The sequence below is a fragment of the Eurosta solidaginis genome, chromosome 5, assembly GCF_040869045.1.
Source record: "Eurosta solidaginis isolate ZX-2024a chromosome 5, ASM4086904v1, whole genome shotgun sequence".
Lineage (NCBI taxonomy): Eukaryota > Metazoa > Arthropoda > Insecta > Diptera > Tephritidae > Eurosta > Eurosta solidaginis.
This window is the reverse complement of record NC_090323.1, coordinates 129,375,644-129,393,653: the sequence shown is the minus strand read 5'-3', so window position 1 is coordinate 129,393,653 and position 18,010 is coordinate 129,375,644. Positions and strand designations below refer to the sequence as shown.

Sequence of the window (18,010 nt, the reverse complement as noted above, 5' to 3'; positions counted from 1 at the left end):
CTGGCAGCAATTGTGCAGGTCAGGGAAACAGACTCTTAGTCCCTACCTCCGTTTGCACCGTCTGCCAGCACAGAATATATAGGTTTGCGACATCTGCTCAATGCAGCTCCTGCCTTGGGTGGTGCCACTTTCCTAGATGTTCTGGTCTCCGCGACGGCAACCCCTCGACGGGTTTCATCGCGCCATGTTGCCAGGTCGCAAACCCAAATCATCCGGGTACCCCAATGCTTGCCCAAGGGCGCCCAGTCCCAAGGCCACAACAGCAATTGCGTCCTGGCCTTCCGCAACCTAGGCGTAGTCACCCGTCACTTACCCCTAGAGTGGCGGCGTCACCCCTCATGCACTTCAGAATTCTGCAGTTAAACTGTAATGGACTAACTGGGAAGATTACGGAGATAGTCGATTTCATGAAGCGGCACAACATCCGCATTGCTGCGATTCAAGAGACTAAACTCACAGCAAGATCTGCATTGCAGACCTGCTCTGGGTATAATGTCCACAGGAAAGACCGCGAGAGCGGAAATGGAGGCGGCCTCGCGTTTATTATACACCACTCTGTGCAATATTATATATTTGATCCTGGCATCGACCGCAGGGACAATGTCTTAGAACGTCAAGGCCTATCTGTTCGGTCAGGCGATGCAAATCTAGAAATCATCAACATCTACATCCCTCCTGTCACCTGTTGCCCCAGTGGATACCGCCCTAATATCGAGGCCTTACTCACTGGCAACAATCGCATTATCTTAGGCGATTTCAATGCCCATCACGACCTATGGCATTCAAACTTGCGGGCGGACAGTAGGGGTGAGATGTTGGCGGATAAAATAGAAGAAACGACGTTCTGCACAATAAACGGAGACGCCCCCACACGTATGGTAGGAAGCTGTCATAGCTCGCCAGATATCTCAATCGTGAGCGCAGAACTCGTAAACTGCGTCAACTGGCAGCCGATGGTAACATTGGCATCCGACCACCTGCCCATACTTATTTCGTTCGAGCGTACCGCCGACTTCATCGTCACCGAAAAACGCACTTTCATAAACTTCAAAAAAGGAAAGTGGGAAGAATATAAATCTGCAACAGACAGCAGCTTTGCTGTCCTCCCTATCCCGACTGATTCCCGCCAAGGGGAGCGTGCCTTCCGTAAGGTCATTGAATCCGCCTCGGCACATTTCATTCCCGCCGGGAGAATTCCCGAAGTCCGGCCCCACTTCCCGGCGGAGGCCGCGAGCTTAGCGAGGGAACGCGACCTTATAAGACAGCTTGATCCAGGTGACCCCCAAATAAGGAATATAAACCAACGCATCAGATTGCTTGTGGACGAACACAAGCGGGCGAAATGGGAAGAGCACCTAAGAGGTTGTAACCTCTCTACCGGTGTAGGTAAACTTTGGTCCACCGTAAAGTCCCTGTCGAATCCGACTAAGCACAAAGACAAAGTTTCCATCGCCTTTGGCGATAAGGTGCTGTCGGATGCGAAAAAATGCGCGAGCGCTTTCTGCCGACAATATATAATGCATCCTACGGTTGACAAAGATAGACGGAGAGCCAATAGACACGCACATAAACACAAATTAAGCGCGTCACCAATCACCATCACCGCTAGAGAGGTTGAAGACGCCATTGGTCGCGCTAAACCATCCAAAGCAGTGGGCCCAGACGGCATAGCCATGCCGATGCTTAAAAACCTAGGGAAAGAGGGTTTCAAATATTTAGCGCATGTCTTCAACCTGTCTCTTTCCACCTTTGTCATACCCGAGAAATGGAAAATGGTCAAGGTGGTCCCGCTACTAAAGCCTGGGAAACCAGCTAACATAGGCGAGTCATATCGTCCGATATCTCTCCTATCGCCAGTGGCAAAGACGCTTGAAGCCATTTTGCTCCCTTATTTCCAAGCACATTTGCAGCTAGCCCCTCATCAGCATGGCTTCAGAAAACTCCATAGCACTACCTCCGCGCTAAATGTCATTGGCATCCAGATAAATTGCGGTTTGAATCAATACCCCCACCATAGAACAGTACTCGTAGCGCTAGACCTATCAAAAGCCTTTGATACGGTCAACCATGGCTCGTTACTGCAAGACCTGGAAGGGTCTACCCTTCCCCCATGTCTTAAAAGGTGGACCGCAAATTATCTGGGTGGTCGGCAGGCATCGGTGCAATTCAGAAACGAAACATCAAAACCAAGGAGAATTAAACAAGGGGTGCCACAGGGTGGTGTCCTATCCCCACTTTTGTTTAATTTCTACATATCCAAGCTACCTTCACCACCGGAAGGAGTCACAATCGTTTCCTACGCCGATGACTGCACAATAATGGCCACAGGCCCAGGCCCAGAGATCGATGAGCTATGCAATAAAATAAACGGCTATCTCCCTGATCTCTCCAGTTTTTTCGCCTCGCGAAACCTGGCATTGTCACCGACTAAATCTTCCGCGACCTTATTTACAACATGGACGCCCCAAATGTCGACCATATTGAACATCCACGTCGATGGCACTACGCTACCGACTGTCCTACACCCCAAAATCTTGGGCGTGACGTTTGATCAGGATCTACATTTTGGTGCGCACGCAACCGCAATTGTTCCGAGAATTCAGAGCCGTAATAAAATCCTCAAATCCCTTGCTGGCAGTACCTGGGGAAAAGATAAAGAAACGCTCATGACCACATACAAAGCAATTAGCCAGCCGATTACGTGCTACGCGTCACCCATATGGTCGCCAAGCCTAAAAACTACCCATTGGAAGAAACTACAGGCCTGCCAAAATACTGCTCTCAGAAACGCCACGGGCTGTCTTCTTATGTCCCCAGAACACCATCTGCATAATGAGGCGAGAATACTCCCCATCAGGGAGAGAAATGAGATGCTGACCAAACAGTTTCTGTTGAATACCCAGAAACCTGGGCATCCAAACAGACATCTGATTGACGAAACAGCACCGCCTAGGGGCCTAAGGAGTCATCTCCGTAAGCATTTTGAGGAAATACGGCACCTGAGAACTCAGCCGTATGAAGCGAAAAAACACAAGCAGGTCCTTGGTGAACTCCATAGACAGGCGTCGGACCTTTATGTCGGGAATTGCCCGGTGAATCCAGTACTTGAAGAAAAATATCCAGAACTCGCGGAAGAGGAACGCATACTCGCCAGGGAAACGCGTGTCACTCTTGCTCAACTTCGTTCTGGATACTGTAACAGGTTAAACTCTTACCTATCCAGAATCAACCCCGACATACAAAATGTATGCCCCGCGTGCAATGTGTCCCCACATGACACCAACCATCTCTTTAATTGTAATGTGGAACCAACGCCTCTTGAAGAGATTTATTTAAATTCACTTTCAAATAAAGTGCGTAACATCTTGCAACGTCCAGCTCTAACTCGCTAAAAGTTTTGTAATTCATACCTTTAAACTAGTGTGAAGTGTCCTCACTACTCGAAGAATTATCTGAAAAACAAGTTGAAAATATATACCAAATATATCGTGAACATCACAAGAGCCCTCTCTAACGCGTATTTGACGTAGACGTGGTGGTCCAAAAACTAGATTCACTTCTATAAAATTAGTTTATTTTCAACTGCAACGTCGTCTTCGTCGTATTTTTGGATTGTCATTATTTCAGACGTTACCGCTGCATCATTAACATCAGCCTTTCAATCAAACATTGCAAGAGCAACAACAACAAAAGCTACAAATACAAAACAATTACAGCCATTGCACAATACATTGTCTAATTTCATCAATCAATTTTAAAGCCATTGCACAATACATTGTCCAATTTCATCAATCAATTTTAAAGCCATTGCACAATACATTGTCTAAATTCATCAATCAATTTTAAAACCATTGCGACAAATATTTTGTGAGCTGCATCTAGTATTAATATTATTTATATGTATCTGTATATGTATCAAAATATATTAATAATTTGGGTTTTGTAAACGCTCCTTTCCAGACATTTTTATTTCTTCCTACAATATAATTTTTGTAGTTATTTCTATTAACAATGTTTCATTCACCGTCAAATAATATACGTACATCTACACCACGAAATGAAGTAAACGATTCACTTATTGATTTGGATAATGAAAATTATCAAAATGATTTACCAAATCCATATGTGAATCAAAATAATGAAATTTTTGCTACATCGGTAAAACTTCCCCAATTTTGGACTAATTGCCCTGAAGCATGGTTCATCCATGCTGAAATGCAATTTAGTCGAAAGAACATTACTCAGGAAGGGACAAAATATGAATATGTCATAACTGCACTTCCACAGGATGTAATTATGACAATTCTTGATTTTATTCAAAATCCTCCTGAAAATTACAAATTTTCTGCATTAAAGAAAATTTTAATTGAACGGCACTCATTAAGTGAGAATGCCAAATTAGATCGAGTGTTATCCGATTCAGAAATGGGAGATCGTAAACCTTCTGAGTTTTATCGGTCTCTAGTGCTACTCTCTGGAAACAATTTTAGCAAAGAAATTCTTAAAAAGCTTTGGATAAGGAAGTTGCCCAAAAATTTAAGCATTATTCTTACTAGTTCGAATTTGAATGAAATAAGTGAATTAGTTAAATTAGCCGATAATATTTGGGAAGTTTATAATAAAAATGAAATAGCCTCAGTTAGTAATTTTCCAAATTCTAAAAGCGAAAATGCAATTATTTCATATTTGGTTCAAACAACTAACATGATGTGCAAAAATTTTGAAAAATTAGAGATCAGTGAAATTAAAAATCAGATGAGTCAAAATTATTCAAGGTCCCGATCTTTTAGTAGGAATCGTTTTAGAAGTCCTTCTAGATATCGATCAAAGTCTCGTGACAACCCAAATTGGCTCTGTAGGTATCATTATAAGTTTGGTAATCAGGCTTTGAAGTGCGAACAACCATGCGCTTTTAAAAATAATAGTTCGTCAAACTAAAGTTATCCGTTGTTACGGCGACAAACAACGGACATTTAGACACCTTTACACGTCGCTTATTTATTTTTGATAAAACAAACAAACTTAATTTTTTAATAGATAGTGGAGCAGAAATTTCAGTGCTTCCAGTTTCAAAATCTTCAAGTTCGAAAAAGTCATCAGATATTATTTTAATTGCAGCTAACGGTTCAACGATTTCGACATACGGTAAAAAACTTTTAAATATTAATTTAGGACTGCGTCGCGAATTTCCGTTCACGTTTTTAATAGCGGATATAGCTAAACCAATTATCGGTGCTGATTTTTTGTGTAAATATGGTCTCTTAGTTGATGTTAAACGCAAATGCTTAAAATGCAATTAATGCTTAAAAGGAAATTTGCCATTTTCTAAACCAAGACGTTTAGACCCCATTAAATTCAAAGTAGCTAAAACTGAATTCGATTTTTTAGTAAAGACAGGGATATGTAGACCTTCTAATTCAGCAGTAGCATCTCCTTTACATCTTGTACCCAAGAAGGAGTTAAATGACTGGCGTCCTTGTGGAGATTTTAGAAGATTAAATGTCGTAACAGTTCCTGATCATTATCCTTTGCCCCATGTTCATGACTTCAACATGAATCTAAGAAATAAGAAAATATTTTCAAAATTAGATTTGGTAAGAGCTTATCACCAAATTCCAATGGCAGAAGAGGATATCTATAAAACTGCAATCACTACGTCTTTTGGCATGTTTGAATTTGTACGAATGCCTTTCGGGCTTAGGAACTCCGCGCAAACTTTTCAACGATTTATTAATGAAGTAGTTAATGATTTAGTCTTTGTTTTTACATATATTGATGATCTCTTAGTGGCAAGCGAAAATGAGGAACAACATTTCAAAGATCTTCGCGTACTATTTCAGCGCCTAACGGAGTACGGTTTAAATATAAAACCAAGTAAATGTACTTTTGGCGTAACAAATGTTGACTTTTTAGGACATAATATTTCTGAAACGGGAATTAGACCCTCAGAAGAAAAAGTTTTAGCCATTCGAAATTTTGATCGTCCAAAATCTATTAAGCAGGCACAAAAATTTATTGGTATGGTTAATTATTACCATCGATATATACCAAAATTAGCAGAGTTTACCACAGTTATCTATGATTTAATTAATAGAACAAATAAGAAGCGAGACAAAATTTTAATTTGGGACGATACATCTAATAAAGCTTTCGAATGCATTAAAGAAAAGTTTGCATCTGCGATATTGTTAAATCATTTTAACAAAGATTAAATGTAGATGCATCCAATACGGCAATAGGTGGTGTCATACATCAAACGTTTAATAATAAGTCAGAACCACTTGCATTCTTTTCAAAGAAATTGTCTCCATCCGAAATTAAATATAGTGCATTTGATAGGGAACTATTAGCTATTTATTTGAACATTAAACATTTTCGTTACCTTCTAGAAGGACGTGAATTTACAGTTTTCACAGATCACAAGCCTCTTGTATTTGCTTTAAATTCAAAAACAGAGCGCAGTCCAAGACAGACTAAACATATGGAATTCATTGCTCAGTTTACGAATGACATTAGGTCTATTAAAGGACAAGAAAATGTTGTAGCTGATACATTATCTCGTGCGTTTGAAGTAGAAGCGATTAATAATTCGGACATTAATTTAAAAATTTTACAAAGTGAACAACAACAAGACAGTGAATTAAGCAAACTTACTTCAGAGCAAACATTTTTAAATTTTAAAATAATAAAAATTCCTGTTCTTAACTTTAATATATGGTGCGAAGTGTCAGGAGAAAATCCTAGGCCTTTCACTCCAAACAGTTTAAGAAAAATAATATTTAATATGTTACATGGGATTTCACATCCTGGTAGTAGAGCTACACGTCGTTTGATAGTTAAGAAATATTTTTGGCTCAAAATGAATAAAGATATTAATACTTGGTCTAAAGAATGTATAAGTTGTCAAAAATCGAAAGTACATCGTCATACAAAATCTCCAGTTATGAAAATTCCAATTCCAAAATCTAGATTTGAACACATTCACTTAGATATTGTTGGACCCTTACCTGTTTCAAAAGGATATCGTTACATATTAACTATAATTGATAGATTTACACGTTGGCCAGAGGCATTCGCACTAAGAGATATTTCTGCAGTTACGGTTGTAAATAAATTTTTTAAAGAATATATTTCACGTTTTGGAGTTCCATTAGAAATAACAACAGATCAGGGATCTCAATTTACTTCAAACTTGTTTTCAGAATTAACGAAACTTCTTGGAAGTCATCAAATAACAACTTCTCCTTATCATCCCCAAGCTAATGGAATGATAGAACGTTTTCATAGACAGCTTAAATCTTCAATAATGGCTAGGAATGGATCCAGAGATTGGTATGAAGAGTTACCAATAGTACTTATGGGTTTGCGATCGATTTTTAAAGAAGATATTTCAGCAACACCGGCTGAAATGGTTTATGGAAAAAATTTAAGATTACCTGGTGAATTATTTGTTTCAGCTACAGAGAATATAACTTCAACGGATGTTTTAAGTAGTTTGCGTGACATTTTGAAAATTTTAAATCAAATTTGGAACATCATCAAAATTCTAGTGGTATTTTTGTTCCAAAAGATTTAAAAGATTGTCATTTTGTTTTTGTACGTGTAATAAACAAACATTCCTTGCAACATCCGTATGAAGGTCCTTATAGAGTTATTGAAAAAGATATTAAAAACTTTAAAATTGAAATAAACAATGAAATTAAATCTATTCCTATTGATCCTTTAAAACCAGCAATGATTGATAAAATACAGATACATAACACAAAAACAAAAAAGAAAGTTACTTTTAATTTATTTAACATTAAATCTCCGGAAGGGGGAGTATTGTAGGGTTATATTTATATTCAACTTTAAATGTACCTACTTTAAATAATTGAATTTTTTTTGTTCTTGTTAATTTTTATTTTTCAATTGTAAAATATTGTCTTTCAAAAATTTTCATTCGGTTGAAATATTTAAAAACGTTTTGTAACATACTTTTAGGAGCGGTTAAATAAAAATATTTTATAAAAATAAATAGTGCTTATTATTAAATAGTGATTTATATATTAAATACCACAACGCCTTCCTCAACATATGGCTTAACTTGTTTTAAGATTTCACATGCTTAAAATACTACTGAATTGGTGCCATCGCCGACCTGATAAGAGAAACATTTGTATTCTACACATTCTAATATAACAAAAAACTTACCTCAGCATTTTGAGATTTAGCGATGTCTACTACAGTTTTACGGCTGGATTCACAATATACAATAGTTTCATAATGGTTGCCCCATCATTTGAAATTGTGGCCTTACCACTGGCATCAACAATATGCTTGTCCATACTACGTGAACCCAATGTGCGTACAGTGTCCACAATTGAATGCGAGGCATTGATGTTGGATATGAGTTGAGGTTTACCTTGAGAGCTATCGGTACCCAAGCATTTTTTACACCAATACTCATGTACCCAATACAAGTTCAGGACGTTCATATTTATCGACACGCTGTCCGGTGTGGCCCAAATATTGGAAATATGCAGTTGGCACTGTTGAGAAAAAATATGGATCAATGAACACAAGTAAAAGTGAAAGATTTTTTTTTACCATCTCTTGTTACTTTACACATTAGACATTGGAAACGACGACCAGCATCTACAAGTTGCATATGAGCCTTGCAACGATTACATCTAATTGCACCCAATTCACCAAAATTTACAATGGGTGGCTCATATTCATCCTCAACCATGCGTGGCATTGGTGAGACGGTAAGTGTAATGGACAAAGCTGTTGTTTTCAATAAATCAGCTGTTGCAGGTATGCAATACAAAGACGACCTGCAAAAAAAAAATATCAATGTAATTGCCAAACAAAACATTAATTTCGATTATCGATACCTAACGTATTGTGGCGAGGAGTTACCCTGATCTTCTACCACATATTTTGTGGTCAGCAATGGTGGTAATAAACCCTGTTCATTATTATTATAAAAGCACCACCAGGGTTATTTTGATTTTCAGTGATAACACTTATCGGATTTGGCATCTGATCGGGATCTAAATGGCGTTGGGCTTGATCATACTGTTGCGGCTGTTGATATTTACCAGTAACAGGTGCAGGTGGTTGCTAAAGAAAATAACACAAAAATAATTTCCAATTTATTTAAAGAACAGTGTATTAGTGCAATAAGATCGAAAAAATGATCTTTTATAGCACAATAGTTTGGTATAGACAGAATTGTATAAGTTTCATTAAGAGCTTAAAACTAGGTATTAACATTTGTCAGGTAAATCATCCACAGATGCTTAGGACTATCAAACCAAATACATAATACACGTCAGATTGTTATATAAATTCAGTAAATTAACTGTCTTATAATATAATAACTTGATGTAGTAAATATAAGATAAGAGAGAAAATCTTTCGGAAAAATTATAATAGTAATAATTAAAAAAAAAAAAAAAAAAAATCAGCGAAAATGCGAATATAATATTTTCTTAATATTGCCTTTGTTTAGATTTGTCCGAATAGATGCCGGAATAGAGTTCCATATTCGAATAGCATTGATGAAAAATAGTCTTGCAGAGGAAAGAAGAGAGTAGGTAGGAACAATAAGGTCCTTTATGCGGGAAGATCTAGGAAAAATTATTTTTTCATACAGGTAGCTAGGCTCCTTCATAGTTATAAGACTGAAAAGAAATATACAATTTCTAGCTTTTAAATACTCTAGTATTTCACATCTTAGGAGGTGACTCTTCCAGTCGGAGATGGATTCATATCTTGACAAGCCATATACATATCTTGTGACATTATTGAATACCACTTCAATTTTATTGGCACATTGGGAATCCAACTTGCTATATATGAGTTCCGGGTAGCAGATGGTCGGCATGATAAGTTGTAGGGCTAGTCTTCTTCTAATAGTAACCGGAGTGTAAGAAGCAGAATATCGCAAGTTCCTCAAGACATAATAAACTTTACGTATAACAGAATTTACGTGATCAGTGCATGTTATGCCGGAATTTATGATAAAGCCAAGATTAGTCACTTTTGATACAAAACGAACACTCTCATGACCTATAAGCAGTGGTGGAATAGCTGAGCAGTCCAGTCGTCTATTGCATATTGGAAGCACATATGATTTGGCGCAGTTCAGACGAAGACCATTATGCGAAGCCCATGCTTCGATAGATGTCAGGTCTTCGTTGAAGTCAGCACACAGTTCATCCGTCTTATCAAGAGGCCGCGACATGTACAATTTTATATCATCTGCATAAGCGTGCATTTGAACATGGCAACACGTGGAAAACACATCGTTGACAAACATACTGAACAAAAGTGGACCCAATATAGAGCCTTGTGGAACACCAACCGAAAGAGGACGCAGATCAGAAGTCACCGAGCCTACTTTTACACACTAAGATCTCCCTTCCAGATAACTCTTCATTAAACGTGCCGCGAATTCACTAAAACCAAAGAATCTCATAAGCTTAGCGCACAGCAGTGCATGGTTTACCGAATCGAATGCCTTAGAGAGGTCAAGTAAACAAAGCAGAGTAAGGTAGTTCCTGTCAAATGGTATGCGGATGTCATCAAGTATCTTAATCATGGCGGTAGCACAACTATGTTTGGCTCTAAAGCCAGACTGAAATGGAGACAGCAAGTTTGAGTTAATTAAATGGTTATAAATTTGTTCAGACATTATGGACTCAACTACTTTGGAAAATGCGGGCAAAATACTGATAGGACGGAAATCATTAGGACTGCACGCAGAGGCAGATTTAGCAACAGGAATCACCGTCGCAATTTTCCACTCATCAGGAAAGCAGGATGTGGTGAAGATGTGATTTATAACATGTGTGAGTGTTGGTATGATAGTAGGCAGAATAATTTTCATAAACTTAATAGGAATTCCATCCACCACAACTGCATTAGATTGTATTTTGAACACAGATTTAGCAACATCCAATTCAGGCACAGCAATAAACTCAAACATTTGCCCAGAATAGTTACCACGACACGAATAGCTTGGATGAGGGGTGGGAGAGCTAGAGGGAGAGGCACAGCAAACAAATGCGTCATTCATAAGGGCGGGTTCAAGCGTGCACTCAATATTGCGACTAGCGTGTATCTTAATATTTCGCCACAAAACACTGCATGGAAGTGCAGGGTCCAGCTTTTTTGAAAAATATTCACGTTTTGCCTGCTTGATGACGAGAGTGGCTTCATTTCTGGCTGCTTTAAATAACGTCCATTTCTCTACCGTGCGTACTCTCTTCCAGGCAGAATACAATTTGTTGCGCTTTCTGATTGCGTTCAAGACTACTCTATTAAACCATGGGGAGGAAGGGGCCTTGCGTACACTCATGCGCATGGGAACGTGAGATATAAAAGTTTGTAGTATGTTATCGTTAAGAAAAATAAGCTTCTCATTAACCGAGCAAAGACCCCAACATGCAGCCCAGTTAATTTGGGAAATATCATCTACCAGCCGGTCAACATTCAACATGCTATAGTCAAAGAAACTGTACGGACGAGTCCCTACATTATTATGGTCAGCAAATTTGTAAATTATTAGTTGTATTAGCATACATTATAACCGGGACGTCAGAACGTGTCCGGGTATTGGGGGTTGACCCGGCTTGGGTGGTTGACTGAGCATTGGCGTCTGTCCAGATTGTGTTGGTGGCATCATTTGACCCATGTAACCACGTGGTGCACCTGGTTGTTGTAGAGGATAACCTGGATGTTGAGGTTGTGGTGGATAGCCCGGATTTTGTGGCATTGGCAGATAGCCAGCCTGGGGAGGTTGTTGCTGCTGCTATCGTGGCATTGCATAACCCGGTTGCTCTTGTGGTATATACCTTGGTATAACTGGATGTAGTGTCTTGCCCCACCTGGTCCAGTTGATGCGGGCGGCATACCTGGAGGACCATGTTTCTCATGGCCACCAAATTGCTGGTGCATAGGGTGTTGAGATGGTATTTGACCGGATTGTGACTGCATTAGACCAGACTGTCGTGGCATTGGACACGATTGCGGTGGCATTTGCTATTCACCTGTGTGCTGGTATGGAGCTGCAACACCGCCTGCACTTGATGTTGGTGGTGTAGCTGAAACTGGTGGTGACCAGTCTAGAAAAATTACAAAATTTATTAAACACAAAGTATGAGGCAAGCCAGGTATATTTGCACTATTTATAGTCATCTGATTGGGACCACCAGGTACAGCTTTCCCTGGCGGTGTCGTTGCTGGAGGCGATGGCGAATCCATGGAAGTTGGCGCATTGGCTTAAGGCGGCGGCTTAGCTGTTTCACCATATTTACCAGTTGTTGTTGTTGCTTGTTGTTTTAATTTAATTTAATTTAATGAACCCAAAATTAGCACAGGCCTGCAGCTCAATTCGCGGAAAATGGCGGACTCGCTTAAAATTTTTTTCCACACAAAAATTACATATTTCATAATATGAATATAGTAGGTGCGAGAGAACACGATACATTGTGGCAAAGCTAAATTTGCCAACATGCTATTTCATTTGGAGAATTATTCATTCCAAATCGTCACCCCTGTCAAAAATTCGTGTGGCTGTGTGCGTTTTTGGTCACATGATTTTTGCAGGGAATGATAGAAGGTGCCGGAAGATTTGACAGCTGTCATATCGACCGCCCTTAGCTCCAGTGAGATCTAGGTCGTATTTTGGGCATAAAAGAGGGCCCATTTTGAAATAATACTTAAATTAATACTTTTTAAATAATGTTAGAATATATGGGCGATTCTTCGCGAGCTCTCAGTTTTACTAACCGAACATTTTAGAAAAAAAATATTCGATTTTCAAATATTTTCAATCATTTTTCTCTGAGTTTTTATAGCTAAAAAATATTCCCAAAGTGGACGAGCTACAGCTATTAATTTCTGTTCTTGGTACTGAAACCTGCCACGATTGTGACATTACACGCGTGTTATTACACTGAAAGAGGAGCGCTGGCTGCCAGGGCCTTCGGCATTTTGACAAGAAATTGCTCATTAAAAAAAGCTAGTATGACTCGCAAGATTTTCCGTAAAATTTTAAGGTTATGTCCGCAAATTTAAAAAAAAAATGCTACAATAGACGGTACTTAAAACTACAAAGATACAAGTGTCATGGTTGTGACACGATTTTTTAATCGTACCGTTTTTCCAGTTCTTCAGTGTTTAAAAATGGATATTACTTATTTTAAGACCGCAAACATCAACATGGAAATATTTGCGGACACTTGCTGATCAAAATTCACACTTACATGTCACAAACCAGTGTGCATTAAAGCAGTACCAACCTAACGATTTAAATAACATTTTTTACTCAAAAACTCATGAACACTTTTCAAAATCAAATTACAAAGCGAAAACAGAAATGTTATCATTAAAAGAACATTTAATATTGCAGATTAAGTCAAGTATTTAATATAATGACAATTTATTACTCGTGTAATTAAAGATTAAAAAAGTTACCATCTAAAATGTTATGAAAAATGTGGTTGTGGACATGCCACGGTTATGACATTTGTATGGTATTATGAACTATAACTTCATAAAACTGATGACCAGTCAATAAAATTCAACATGAAACTTTAAAATAAACATAATTTTAACTCAATTACATAATTTAATTCATAGAAAATGCTCTAATATATTTCGAATTTCGAAAATACACAAAATTGTAAGCTCGCGGAGAATCGCCCATATATGCATGAAACTTGATTTTATTGCAATTTTATGATAAAAACTATGAAATTAATTTTGCTTTATTCATTTTTGAAACGTTTGCAGCTTATCGATTTTGCTGGTATTGCTCTAGGACAGAGGTCGACTGCTAATACACTGCCAAAAATGTCGGAAAAAGGTTTCAAAAGACGTGTTTTGATATAAATAACCTCAAAGTAAAGACTTTAATAATGTCAAAAGATGTTTGCAAAAAAAACTTTTTAAATTTTATGATGAAAGGGGTTCTGCGACAAAAGACTACGGCTCTGGTCTTTGAGCGGTTGAGGGTCATTGTTCGTATTTAAATACCGAGCCCAAAACGTGTCTTTTGAACACGCTCCTGACAGTTTTGAACGGGTGTTAGCAGTCTATCCCTATCCTGTAGTATAATTTACTTAATTGGCGTTTAACCGTTTAAACGGTTATGACCGTCCAACAAGGTGCGCCAGCCTCTTCTTCTCTCGGCCAACTGGCGCCAAATGGTCACACCAAGGGAGTTTAAATCGTTTTCCACCTGATCCTTGCAGGAGAGTGGTGGAACAATTTAACAACATACAATATTAGGTGTTTAAATTACGTTCGATAGAAGTTGATGTTCTCAATTTGAATCTTTATCCCGTAAACCTGAGAAGTTTCCGCTGTGAGAAGATTCATTGTTTGTCACCCACCATTACAATTCGATGCTCATGTCAACTGTAGGCAGGGGTTCAGAGCCAAAGGCATAATGTAATAAAAGAAGGTGGAGCAAGATTTGACAGCTGTCATATCGACCGCCCTTAGCTCCAGGTTGTAAGGTGGAAGTACAAGGGAATGAGGGCATAAAAGAGGGCCCCTTTGTAAAATAGTACATAGTTTCATACTTTTTCAAAACGTGGTATAAGTGGAATTTTATGATGTAAATAATTAACTTACTTATACTTAAGTAACTCTTTTAATTTTTGCAGCAAATCAATTTCTTTTGGAAGCACTCATTTACCTTTCTAGTCTGAAATTAATATAATAACGTCCCCCAAAAAGATATGTCCGGTCTGAATTATACAACCTAATTGGGTAAATATATATATTTGGCCAGACGCCTAGAAATTCGACACTGAAGGCTCTTTAATATAGTATCGTCACACGGTGCGGTTGACTAGCAGGTCACTTGTGTGTGTGTTGACTCGTTGTTAATATCAAACCCATTTTGAACACATCAAAAGTGACTCATGACTTGGATGCATAGAGTGTAGGGCCTATTAGACTCCCCGATATTCTGGTGGTAGATTTCACGTTATTGATTGAGTTAGAACTTTAAATAAACGACAGAAAACAGATAAAAACGACTTATGTTAAAGAGCCCTTTCGTCAACGTATGGGGGAAACTCTTGAGGTTGACACATGAAGGTGCATGGAGCAGTTATATTACCTCGGCCGCCCTCTGAAACTGGCCAACTGTGGGCAGAGGGGTCCGAAGCCAGAAAGAGCATCGGTCACAAGCCAAGTTGTCAAGCTAGCTGTTGTAACTCCCCAAAAGCCTGTTTAGATAATCTTTTCTCTATGATGCACATCTGACGCAAGAGATAAATCAGATAGTGAACAAACCGCGGAAGAGAAAAAAGTTAAAACCGCCGAGGATTCTAATAAGATTGTTATAATTGTGGAGAGCGCGGACATATTTCAAAGCAATGCTCGAAGCCACAAAAGAGAGAGAGAGAAAACGACACTACCCAGCGGGCGAAAATCTGCATTACGAAATCGAACACTTCGCATTCAGCTTACCTTCAAGAATCAGTTAAAATCAATGTTACTTTTCCATAAGCATGGCCGCTTTGTGGACAGAACTAATTACTTACATCGTTACTGGTAACTGAGTAAGTAAACGACCTCCGAACTATCTTCGGATGTTTATTACTCTAAGGCACACCTTTTTGAAATTGTTATCGACATTTTAGATAGGTCATCCACTTAACGATACACGCTTTCTAAAGGGTAAGAAACCTTATAGTACAGCCACTATACCAATTCGTGTACTTGTAGTCGAAGTGGTAAAGTATTGTCAACACATTGCAGTTAAGCACATGTACATTTATGCAATTGTAATCGACAGTGTAGGTAGAGCACCCACAGAACGATACACAATTCTGAAGTGGTAAGTGCTCTTGGAACAGAATCACTGTACAACTTATAGCGTTTTCTTTTCTGAAATAAACTGTTGCCTAAGTAAATGTGTTATGGAATCGCATTTACAGTGGAAGCAGTAAGGAAGGCGGTCGGCATGATGTGTTGGTGCACAGTGGCTAGTCATTGTCGGCTGGGGCGGGTCCTTGCCAACCTTACTGTTCCTGCGCCATAAACAGAAAAAAATTCCTATCATGCCTATCAAAACTCAACTGTCAAAAAGCGCAGAGACGACTCAAAACGCTTATAATTCAAAATAAAACAACATCCGGCCGAACCGGATGTCATGGAGAGACCGTTAACATTAAAAAAAATTCAAATTCAAAAAAAACTCAAAAAAATCTAACGCAAAAAAATTTACCGAACCGGACATGGCCGGTTACTAACTCTGAAAATCAAAAAAAAATACTGAAAATAAATACAAAAGGGTATAAACAAAAAGGGCCGAATATAACTTGGGGGCGCCGCGGGTGTTGTTGCGACGCCCGGTGCATATCCCACCCTCAAAATCCATGGCCACCGACGCACCTAAAATTTCGGTGGCCCCTTACCTGCATGCCCTAAGTGCCTTCTAAACAAATAAGGAAGTCAGCATTCCCATTTTAAATACAATTTATTTATAATTCATGGCAATTACTGCTTATTCCTTATGATTACGATTAAGTCTACATAAGTTTAAAGGTAGGTACGTTAAAAGTGAATGAAATGATGCCGTACAAAAAAAGAGATTCACCAGGAATGATTAGTAAAATAAACACATATATTTATATTTCTTTCTTTTGGCGTAAAACTGGTTTTAAATCAAGGTAATATTTACTTTGTACTAAATTCAAGAATGATTAGACCATCACAACTTAAATGTATGCATGTATATAAATGGAAGCTTCCTTATACTTGCTCACTTCGTTGTGGGCATATGTAGAATATCATTGTTTTTATTTTTAAATTCCCTCCTTAATAAAATTTCGTAATGGAGGCAGAAAAAAAAAATTTTATTCGACAACTAAACTAAACAATGACCTTATCATTGTTAAATTTTGTTTCATTTAAGGATATGTGCAAGACTTATTATTAATACAAAATTAGATGTTAAAATTTACAGTGATCCTCACTAAACTAGCACTCTTGTTCTGTACATTCAAATTTATAGTAGTGATCACCGAAGCTATACCTTTTTTTATTCTTTACAACAGTCAAAACTTTTTATCCAACTGGTATATTACGTTAATATAATAATGCCGAGCTGATAGCCATAGCGGCTAGTGCTCTTTTTGCGTTATTCTTAAAATTTATTTTAGACCTAAATATATAGAGATAATAATCGTAAAATAACTAATGAAAAGTCCCAAATCTAGTTAACCGTATAAAGCTCGTAAACATACGTTGAAACCCATCTAATTTACGAGATTTCCAAGGTTAATGATTAACTATCATATATATAATTTCGTTCCATACAACAATGAGAATTTGGCTTTGAAAATGATAAAAATTGCGTATCATTTTTGCTGCAATTTTATTGCTCGCAGGTGTATGTACGACATCCTGCATTCTACGAGCCTTTACATATTACAATCTAACCCACGGTTCAAAACAATTTATCTAACGTTTTAACTCGGTAAAATATGTCGAATACAAAATCAAAACATTTACAAGCGAATTATCTAAATGTTGTACATAGTTTTGCTTGCTTTAGCTATATGACCATTTCATATAGAGTGGTGTGTATGCTTTGGTTATTCCTCATCGACCTGGTGCCGGTGGCAAACCTTCTTGGTTTCGTAAAAAAAAACTTGTAGAGCTATTCATAAATTCACTCAAACGTAGGCAAAATATAAAGGAACGGACTCACCGCTTTACCCGCTGATATTCACTGTCGCTGTTGGCCTGGCCGCAGGCCCAGGTTCGCTGCCCGGTGGTTGTCACGGTAGCCGATATATTGTAGCCCGTATGGTCGTAGCTGATAAAGATTCGGCTATATTGTTGTAGCCGATAGGATTGCGCTAGTATTATTATAGCCGTTATAGTCGTAGCTGATAGGATTGCGCTAGTATTATTATAGCCGATATGGACGTAGATGATGAAGGTGCGGCTAGTATTGCTGTCGGTGGTGCCGCCTGTTGTAGGTGTTACA

At 38.3% G+C, this 18,010-nt stretch overlaps 1 protein-coding gene across 2 annotated transcripts; it reads right to left on the bottom strand.

Moving 5' to 3' along the window:
- Positions 1-7,910: 7,910 nt before the first annotated feature.
- On the bottom strand, positions 7,911-9,047 carry LOC137254084 (protein transport protein Sec24C-like). 2 transcript variants are annotated; one of them, XM_067791788.1, is made up of 4 exons: positions 8,880-9,047; positions 8,590-8,819; positions 8,194-8,531; positions 7,911-8,140 (listed from the first exon to the last, which is right to left on the bottom strand). In XM_067791788.1, exons 2-3 carry the CDS (start codon positions 8,738-8,740, stop codon positions 8,446-8,448), a joined length of 237 nt encoding a protein of 78 aa, XP_067647889.1. In that variant the 5' UTR covers positions 8,741-8,819; positions 8,880-9,047; the 3' UTR covers positions 7,911-8,140; positions 8,194-8,445. The 2 variants fall into 2 exon arrangements, with proteins under 2 accessions (XP_067647889.1, XP_067647888.1); XM_067791787.1 differs by having other exon boundaries at positions 8,590-9,047.
- Between the last annotated feature and the right edge of the window lie 8,963 nt (positions 9,048-18,010).

Excerpts from the sequence above, each read along its gene's own strand:
- LOC137254084 (XM_067791787.1), bottom strand. The coding sequence starts at position 8,860 with ATGTTTTGTTTGGCAATTACATTGATATTTTTTTTTTGCAGGTCGTCT. Across the intron at positions 8,532-8,589 it reads GTGTAAAGTAACAAGAGATG|TGCCAACTGCATATTTCCAA; the intron begins GTAAAAAAAAAT and ends TTTTCTCAACAG.